Source organism: Episyrphus balteatus, chromosome 2 (genome assembly GCF_945859705.1).
Source record: "Episyrphus balteatus chromosome 2, idEpiBalt1.1, whole genome shotgun sequence".
Classification (NCBI taxonomy): Eukaryota; Metazoa; Arthropoda; class Insecta; order Diptera; family Syrphidae; genus Episyrphus; species Episyrphus balteatus.
In genome coordinates this window covers 10,926,163-10,937,017 of record NC_079135.1, presented here as the reverse complement: position 1 = coordinate 10,937,017, position 10,855 = coordinate 10,926,163, and the positions used below count along the sequence as shown (strand labels likewise).

Genomic DNA, 10,855 nt, shown 5'->3' with positions numbered 1-10,855 from the left:
CCGATAAACGATCAAGTAAAACATACCTAAGCTAAATGAGATTTTGTACATAGACAACAAAAGCAAGGTTAATAAAATTACACATTTTATACAAAGTTTTAAATTAAAAAAGAAAATCTAGTTCATAACTTAAATAAAAGAAAGGACACAAGTAAAAATATTCTAATGATAGTTTAAATTGTAAATAAAAAACAAAAAAATTCATTTAAAACAGACAAGTAAACATAATTATTATAAAGTAGTTAAAAATTAAAATAAAAACAAAAATAAATAAAAAAACAAACAACACAAAATGTTTTTAATTTAGTTTAAAAAAACAAAATAACAAAAAAACATGAATGTGTAGTTAAGTTTTAAAACAAAACAAATATAAATATCTATATATTAATTGTAAATATATAAACAGTTTATTTGATAATTTATATAAAATAATTTTATAATTAAACATAATCTTAAGAACATGTGTATAACATAAAAAACAAAACAAAAAAAAAATATTACTGACACTGCATTAAGTTATTGAGATGTTTACAAAGTATTTTATTTTATTTAATTATTTGTTTCATGGAAGAAATAAAAAACAAAAATAATTTTATTGAAGCAATCACGACTAATTATGTATTATGATAAAATATTTTATTAGCATTATTATTTTTATAAATATTAATTAAAAATTAAATCGAACAAAAAAAAATTATGTGAGAATTTCCCTTTCAGTCACTGTGAGAACGGATATAAAAACTAAAGAAGTTAAACAAAAAACAATCAAACTAAAAGACAACGACGTTGTTTTTCGTTAGTAAAATTTAGTTTTATTTAACCTCTATAAATATATTAAATAATTTTTTTTGATATTTTATCTTTGTATTGTAATTTTTGTGTAAAATTAATAATTTATTTAAATTAAAAAAAAAAATACGTTAAGAGATAAAAAATGAAAGAAAAAGAGAGGATACACTTAATGTACGTAGATTTTTATTTAATCACACTGAAAATCCCACACATCCACACACTTAAAGCACATATAATTATTGTTTGTAGAGAAAACCCACACACACACGACAACATAATTATTATTATTATTGTATAAGTTTTTATTTGTTAAAAATCTATAATGTACAAAAAAGAGCATTATTGTAAAAACAATAAAAAAAAACGAAAATGAATCATTAAACAAAAATAATAATCGAAATTATTAATTAAAGATTAAGTTTAATTTTATATTCACATTGTGAAATTAAAAAAAAAAAATAAACATTACACATACACAAACACACATATTATAATATATATTATATTTAGATAAAATTGTAATTTTTAATGTTTTTATTTTTTAAACTCTATATACATTTGCATATATAGCACTCCCCAAAAAATAAATACAATTAAATAAAAAAAGCAAAAACAAACAATCGACAAACACACATTAAAATAATTATTGTAAATTTAGTTTAAAAATTAAATTATTAATCATGATTTTTTTTTCGTTTTTTTTTTTATTTTTAATTTAATTTTACATTTAAATAGATTGCAAACAACAAAACAAAACAAAAATAGTTTAATTTTTTATTTCAAAATAGAAATATTGTTTAATTTTTTTTTCTTTTCAATTTATTATAATATTTTAAAAATAAAGAACAATTTTAAAACAAAAACAAGCAATTATTTAGTTTTTTTTAAATTTTATTTTTGTTAAGTTGCATTTTTGTTTTTCATTAAATGCCCAGGGATTTTGGGCAAGAAAAGACGGTTACCTTTGCGATTTTAGTTCAGTTTGGAATTGAATTGATCTTTCGAAAATTCGATTTGTCACCTCGGTTAGTTGCCACTGGGTCGCTTCGCTACTTCTCTTTTTCTCATTTTTTATTTAATTCAGGTAATAGCAGAAGTAATATTTATATACGTTTTTAAAAATTCATATAGCAAGCTTAAAATTCAACAACAATTCATTCAAGTAGCAGTTTTATGCGATTTCTGTTTGAAGGTTAAGTTTTTTTTTGTGTTTCAGTTTTATTTTTTCAGTTTTCAGGACCACAACGAACAACAACGTCTTATCTCTTTGCTGCATAAAATATTAATTAGACTCACAAAAATCATAACTTTAATACATTTATAAATTTTTTTTAATTAAAGAAAATGGTTTCAAAAATTAAAAAATAAACAACAAAATTAACATTTATTTCTTAAAAAAAAAAAAAATGGATGAAAAATTTGTTCATAAACCAGGCATAATTCTAAAAAAATAATATTGTACATAAATATTTTGAAAATTAACATAGAACACAAAAAAAAAATATGAATAAAATTAACTAATTTGTCTTATTTTGTAAAAAAAAAAAGATCAATTGTAAATTCGATTGTTTAACAACTCATTTAAAAGAAAATTACAGTACATTAAAATATGTACATACTCGTTAAAAAAATTTATTATATGAATTTCAAAAGCAAATATTTTGTAAATTGGGTATATAAAAAATATTTATATGCAAAATATTATGTAAATAAAAATATCATTTTAAAAATGCAAAAAATTAAAAAAAAAAAAATCAATTACATACCAAACATAAAGGGAAGACAGTTTTTTAATTAAATAAAAAAAGGGAACACACATTGAAACTATTTCAAAAAAAAGCAAATAAAATCGTAGTTAATTTAAATTTTATTTATATTTAATACAATTTAACAAAAAAAACTACTTTGTATATAAAAAATAAACAAACATTAAACGAAATCAAATTGTTTTAAAAAATAAACTAATTTAAGTTTTAAACTTAGAATATAATATCATAAACATTTAAATAAAAAAAAAAAGAAACATTTTTTGAAAAAAAAAAATCTATAAGTTTGTCAAAAGTTTTTATTTTAATATGAAACTTTTGAAATATATGTAGATTCAAAAATTTGGAACCAATTACTAAAGGAAAATTAGTAAAATAAAATAAAAAACAAAACATAAGTTAGCAAGTAAAATAGGCCAAATATAATAAAAAAAAATAAACAAAGTAAATAAAAAAAAAAAAAATAAAAGATGAGAAAAAAACAAATTTTAAAGCAAAACCTAGTAATATTGTTTGGATAAGAAATGAAATTATATATATATATACATACATACTATAAATAACATGAAATTGTAAGGATAGTTGCAAACAATTTTTTGAAAACATAATAAACAGTCAAAAGTAAAAAACATTAAAAAAAGGTGAATCGATGTTTTAATTATAACATGGTGAATTGTGTTTTGTGTAAAAGATGAAAAGTATGATTACTTTTGTTTTTAGTTTAATTAAGGGTGGTCCAGGGTGGATCTTGATCTCAGCCAACAAGCCTGTCCCAGTCAGGGTCCAAAATTCTTTTGGGATTAAATTTGCAATAGCTTTCAGGGGGAGAACAAAAATACACCTCAATCTTGGCGATGCAACAAATAGAACTCAAGCTTTTTTAACTAACCATATGAGCTCTATTTTTAGAGAGTTTTTAATTCAAAGAAACATACATACAACAAATTAAACAGAAAAGTCTCCGAAACAAATTCGCTTCCACAACTTTTATCTTGAGTTCTATTGATCGCATCGTAAAGATTGAGGTTAGATAAAATGACATAACATCAGTTTCTTTATTTAGAGTGTAAGATAGTGTGATTTAAACATACTTATATTAATTGGAAAACTCGTGTTGTTTAACACCACAAAAACTATATTAAGTCGCTATTCAAAGCTACCAGACATGAATTCGCACACTTTGGTTATGCCTCCACAGTGCACACCCAAAATTTGCTGTGGGCTTTTAGACTATTTTGGGCTATTAGACTATCCTCTAGAAGATATACTACAGAAACAACGGAACCTAATTTTTGTTTGCAAATAAATATGTAATATCGTCGGTCTCATAAGAAAACCTCGTAACTCCACTTTTTTTCAAAAATGACTTTTGAATGCCATTCTTTAGAAAATATGTCAGCGGAGCAACCCAGAAAATTTGGGGTCGTTCCGAAAACTCAAAATAGACTTAAATTCAAATTTTGCACAGCGCGTTTCTTCCCAACTACTCTGTCGTTTGTTTACTCTTTCGTATCTCCTGTAAAATTTTGATTTTGGGAGTTACGAGGTTTTCTCATGAGACCGACGATATGTACATTATTTATTCTTTGTATTTATTTAAAAAAAAAAACCTCTTCATAAAAAACTCACAAAAAAATCACATTTTTTCGGACTTACAAGTGGATAAAACCCCTTAATTAATCAAGCTGAATGAGAATTAAAACAACCAAATTAATATTTGTTTTAACAAAAGAAGCGTTTATTTAAAAAAAATCAGAAATTATATTAAATTCATAGTCAGGCAACAGTTTTTTTTTTAGGAAAAGTTATACAAGGAGCTTATATACAAATCTAGTCCCATATAAGGCTTCCAATGGGGCAAGTATACCAATCTTGACAATCTATAAATAGAAAGAAATGAAACAAAGTTAGTTTTAATTTTCTTAAAATATATTCAATACAAACCTGGAACAGTTGACCATATTCCGTATTTTTTAACCCCACCATCAGTAACATCTTGCATTTCAGTATCATCATTTTCAATGGTTCCAATCTGAATCAAAACATCTGTGGGTGTGTATATTTTATCAGAAGAACTTGACTCATCCTCTGCAATATCTGGATAATCTATGGATGTGTCATTGAGAAGCCTTAACTCCATTAATTCCTTCAGACTTTTTATTTCAGCTTCTGTTAATTGTGGATCAACTAAATGCAAGATACTTAAACGGAAGAAAAAAATATAATAAAATTGATTCTCAACCATATTTTAATTTCTTACTTTTTAAGTATATCGATTGAATATTCGTTCACAAATCGAACTCTTTCTTCAACAAACTCTTTGTCAAAAGTCCATACCCATGGTCTTCGGACAGAATCACCAAAGATTAAAGCTGTCTTTGGATTAATGCCACTTCTAGAGTAAAACTTCAAAACTCTTTTCGAGGTATTGTCAAAGTTTAGAGAATTCAAATCAAAGTTTTGATCAGGATTCTAAAAAAGAAAATGGAGTTAAAATGAATTATAATTAATGGGAAAGACTTAAAGACTCACCTCCTCTCTTTCGATTTTAAAAATCTCCTTACAACGACGAAAAGCTATGAACCCTAGAACAATCTGATTTGCCCAGAAACTAGCCCCTTTTCGGCGCTGTGATTCTTCATTGTCATTCTCTACAATCGCCAAAAGACTGCGGAATAAGTCCTCAATCAGATCATAGACGGCAAACATTCGGAAAATTCCCTGAGTGTGTTTAATAAGATTCTCAAGTTCTTCATCTGTTTCGGGTAGTTTGTCTGGAAAACGAAAAAATCAAGAAAATTGGATGGAAAACTCGGTATCTTGTTCCGAAAGTAAACAAATTCTAAAACGAATATTTGGTACTCTCTATTTCTAAAGCGGATTGGAATCTACTACTTTCGAAATGAGAATTCCAAAAGTGGATTTTTCCTACCCCGTAACTCGTTTTCTAATGGCAAAAGTACTCGAATATGGAAATTTTGTTTCTACAAAAATAGTGATAGCGGAATGCATAAGAAATATTTCGAAATGTAATTTTTTTGAAAGTAAATTTAGTGATAGTAACAAATTAAGCAAATAAAATTAATTTATAGGGAATCTTCAAGCTAAAATTTACAACAAAAAATTATAATAGCTATGTTAATAGAATTCGACGCCAGGAAAATCCAGCATTTCTGGAAGAGATTTATATCAGAAATAAAAGTGAAGAAACCTATCAAAAATTTAATAATTGTCCGTTCAATCCGTTATTCATTTATTTTGCATCTTATCTAATTGACTTCGTTTTATATTAAACTTATTCTATAATTACACTGGTCAGCAACGATAACAGAGCTTGAACCAAAACCTACTTTTCTAAAGGATTTTTGTGTGCAGAGTCCGAATTCGAATTTCACTGGCACGTCAATTTTTTTTAAATACTTGAGTATAAACAGGTCAAAAACGCGTTTTTTTGAGTACATTTGACGTCGATTACATCACCGTTAAATTTTTTTTAGGCAAAACTACTTATGTAATCTCAAAACGCCATATTAAAACGTTTTAAAGGTATTTACTTCTTTTTTGAATTATTTTTTTTCTCAAAGATATTTAAAAAAGAAATTTGTGATACATATCTCAAAATCTTGATTGGTAATAAAGTAATAAATCGTCGGTTAAACTTCATAACCTCGTAAGTCGTTTTTGACTTTTTTTTTGGAAATCGAAAAAAACCTCTTAAAAAAATTTAAAAAAATGAAAGAAATAAAAAAATAGTTTTTTTAAAAGCTCAAATCAACTATTTCTTTCATTAAAAAAAAAATTGTTTTAAGAAGTTTTTTTTCGATTTCTAAAAAAAAGTCAAAAACGACTTACGAGGCTATGAATTTTAAACGTCGAAATGGTTTTTCAAAACAAATTTCACTTTGCGTCTTCTGATTTGGACTTAGCAACATATAACGGAAAAATATATATTTTTGACTAAATAACGAAGCAAAAAAAATAACAAACATAATAAAAAATTATTAAAATACATTTTCTAAGGGTCTGAATTCAAACAAATTCCCTTAGAATATTAAAATTCACAGTATATTCATGCTGTGAGTTTTATATAGTGTCGGTAAACATCGACCAAAATAAGGCGTCTTAGTAAGGGTACGACAGATCTCACTGATGAGCCCACTGTCGTACCTGGGCGAAACGCTTTATAAATTTTTGGAGTTGAGGTCACTTGAACTTATAAATTGAATTTTTGACTAAACATCAAAAAGAACTAAATTGAAAATTAGTTTTTGAGACGTTGGGTCATATGCATAAAAAAATGATTTGACTTGGAAAATTGTAAAGTATGAAAGTTTTTTATCCACATTTTGTGCATATCAGTCGAATCGATATAGATATCTGCTTTGGCATTGTGTATCTCTTTCGACAAAATATTTAGTATTGTGAACTATGAACTTGATTTAAGTCGATAGCAAAATGGTAAACTTTTTCGAACAAAATAACGAAAAAATTCGTTCACAACAGAATTTCACAACACCAAAATTCATTTTCGATGATCGATTTTCGACAAAAGTCGTCTATCGGTAGACATACGATACTCGCAATAAGGGCAAAAAAAAACAAACGAATTGAATACCTCCTCCTATTTGGAAGTCGGTAGTAAATAACTTCAACAGTTTTTTTTATTTGTTTTGGTCACTTAATTTGACAAATTACATAAAAACTAATCCGTAAGTAGGTACCTACTATTTTTTCCATTTCGAAAGTTTTACAGAAAACCTACCAATTCAAAAGCAGAACGGACAACGGAAAGCACTTTCGAATAGAATTGACTTTCGGAACAAAATATAAAGTAGGGCCCCAGAACTTCAAGCTTACCACTGACAAATTTAAAGAAAAATCTCATTTGTAGAAAAGCATCAATAGCGACCTCCGACAAATCCATCATGCTTCTCTCTCGTATCACTTCAACTCCAAAGTTCTTCACAACAATACCCAATATCTCAAAAGGACTCAAATTATACTTATTTGGATCTGAGATGGGTTGGAGTAACTTTTCCCATCTGGCATTTTTCTTGCTAATCTTCTCACCTTTCAAGCAACATCTCAAAGCTGCATCATACAACTGGAATAGCTTCCAAACACTTTGTTCAAAGCTAGTTGTATCTTTCGAGCGAATATCTCGAATATCCACATTTTGCATGGAATTACTCTGACTCTTCCAATAGAAATCCTCCAACCAACGCAGACAGTACTTGGAAGCACTTCGGAGGATTTCAATTGAAGGCATATCTTGACCATGGGCACACATGTGTCTCAAATCGACAACAAATGAGCGCAGATTAAGTTCTTTGGCCGTTTCGTACATGGTTTTCATGTTTTGGGTTTGTGTTTGCATAATGGAAGACATGTAATTGAAGAAGCGTGTAAATGCACTGGCATAGAGAATTTGTAATTCTTTCATTTGTTCGGGAGTGTTGTTTGAGTCTTTGTCTTGTTGATCTTTTAATTGAATTTCAAGAATAACTAAAGTACCCAAAACGGCGGCTGGAGTTAGATTTGAACGACGAATTTTCCAGACAGTCATTTGTCGGCAGGCAAGTTGTCTGGTTTCGTTTGTAGAGGATTCTCCGTAGATCCATGAATATACTTTATTGAATTCTTCACTGGTTTGTATTTAATTAAATTATTAAAACTGTGAAAATGCTCTTGGAATGTGAATGCATTGTACTTACATATTTTTCCATGGCGCTACAAGTGTTCTACGTTTTGTTATTTTTGTTGTGACATCTTCAAAAGATTCATTCATATTTTGGTCATTTTGTTTATTATTTTCGTCCATTTTTGTTTGAAATTTTTATTAGAATTCTTAAGAAATAATTAAATATTTTCAAGAAGAAAAAGTAAAAGATGCGATTGTAAACAAATACAAACATGTGCGGCAGAGAAATGTCAAAAAATCTTCCTAATTAATGGTAGCGCCCTCTGGAAATAATAGTTTTGTTGTCGATAAGGTAGTGCGACAAAAAACATTGATGGCTGGCGGAAATGGTTTTTTTAAAATAGTCGTTACTGAATTCAAAATTTAAATAATTTAAAATTTTTTGAATTTTATGGGGTTTTCGTTTGGTAAATTTATATTTTAATCTTCAAATTGATCTTTTTCGTGACGAATCAAATATGTTTTCAGATTGATTATTATTTGCTATAGTATTAGTGTATATTTCTGTCTATGCACCAGGTACCGACCGCAGTTGTCAAATGTTTATTCAAACGTTGATTTGATTTTGCCCAGAAAAAATTATTATGAAACAAAAGTTTGTTAAACTATCGGCTATCAACTATAGCCCCGTTCAATTGGAGGTGTTAGTTTACTCATAAGTAGATCTAGTACTACAATTAACACATGATCTTCTACTCGATTAGATAGGAATGTGTAGTTATGTTGTACTAGATTTCTACTCGCAAGTTAACTACCACCTCCAATGGAACGGTGGCTATGATGCATAGTGGTGTCAGCAAAAAGATGTGTCCAGATCTGGAAAAATTGATCTAAGATCAAAAAATTAATACAGTAAAAATATTTGTCTCTTAAATTTGTGGATTTGTTCCTTTCGCACTTCGTCAAAAATGTTGCACTTATTCTCCGCTTTTTTTTTAGGGCGCTAGTATCGCGAAGAAACAAGTGGAACCAACCTGAATATGCTTCTAGCAGTCCATATATATTAAGTCAATGGTACCCCTAATGATCGATGGAATAGTCAAAATTTTGATTTTTGACAAAATGGCGGCTTCCCGATAAAAAATATTTTTTTTTTTTCAAGAAAATTTATACTTTGGATGTGTTTTACATCATAAAATAATGAAATAATTCTTAGCCGCGGAACGTTGTTCACGTTCCAGACAAATTTTCCCCGGATCTCTATGACAAAAGACAAATCGTTCAAGGGTTTAACACCCTGAACTGCTGACTCTTTATACGTGAAAATGGCGTTAAACGACTTGGCCTTTAAAATAAATAGCCCAAGTGTTGGCTTTTGTCACAATTATCACTCTTTCACTCCATCGGCCGATGAGGCCAAGTAGAAGAGAGACATCGGCACACGTTATCACGTAGAATTATCGTTTTTAAACCAACTTTACACACAACCACTTTTTTTAAAGATGGGTTTAATTTTTATTAACAGCAACACATTTTGTAGTTACTTCTATCAAGTTTAAACTTTTACGTTCTCGGGGGTGTATACGTAACCTTTTTTTTTATTTTGGTATTTTTTGTATTTGTTTGATAAGCAACAATTTTGACAACTTTCTTATTAATTTTCTTTAACAAATTAACTATTTTGGTGTTAAATCATTGAACCAAAATATACTTTTCTATTAGATTTTGGTAGGTACTCTAAAAAAAATCTATGACGTCACTTTTTTTTTTAGATACGTGGGGTCATGTTTTTTTTGGACTTCGGATTCGAATTGTTGTTATTTTATTGTTGATGTTGTTGTTATTGTTGTTGTTATTTTAATAATACGATAAAATCAGAACCATTACAAAATTCATGTTTAAAGATTAAAGGGTTCTCCTTACGTCATTTTTTATTATTATCTTTCGTTTGATTTAATTAGGAATCCTAAAGCTCTTCTATAGTTCCATCAATGGGAAGTAAAAATCAATGCAAAGTAAAGCATAAAATAAAGATAATTCCCCTGGAAACTATGAACACAAACAAAACTTGTCTTATTTTCTCTGAGTTAGAAAAATATCCTATCACGACAAAAATCTATAACAAAATCAATCAAAAAAAATCTTATCCAATATGTCACGTCTTCAAATTCCCACATCCATCGATCCAGTGAAGTTATATTATGATATGACGAAGAGTTTTTATCCTTAATGAAATGATACATTACACGCACCTACGCATAAAAAAGGTACACAAAAATATCAAACACAAAAGCGAGTTTCCTTCAAATTATAGCTGTCCAATTTTCTGCTACAAAAGGTCTTTACAAGATGAATCTTTATAAGGAAAAACTAAATGTAAATACATATGTATGTACGAGTATGTCATATAAATAATGTACAAAAAGGGATTATAATAAGTTATTCAATGCCGAAATTGATGTATAAGGCACTTCCGACTTTGAAATAACTCAACTTTTACCACAGATAAAAGTTCTACACATATAAATCCAACCACATGCGAGTAAATTGTTAAGGATTTATATGGATAGTATCTCGCCACCTACATAAAATTAGAATGAGAATTGGGGGACTGTCATTGCAGGACACAGGAAATTAATTTGCTGCGGATGTGATT

The 10,855-nt window shown here is 27.8% G+C and overlaps 1 protein-coding gene across 1 annotated transcript; it reads right to left on the bottom strand.

The window, feature by feature from the left end:
• Nucleotides 1-4,268: 4,268 nt before the first annotated feature.
• Nucleotides 4,269-8,432, bottom strand: LOC129911793 (uncharacterized). Its single transcript, XM_055989730.1, has 6 exons — nt 8,273-8,432; nt 7,416-8,203; nt 5,091-5,332; nt 4,819-5,030; nt 4,503-4,759; nt 4,269-4,438 (listed from the first exon to the last, which is right to left on the bottom strand). Exons 1-6 carry the CDS (start codon nt 8,377-8,379, stop codon nt 4,389-4,391), a joined length of 1,656 nt encoding a protein of 551 aa, XP_055845705.1. The 5' UTR covers nt 8,380-8,432; the 3' UTR covers nt 4,269-4,388.
• Nucleotides 8,433-10,855: the final 2,423 nt, after the last annotated feature.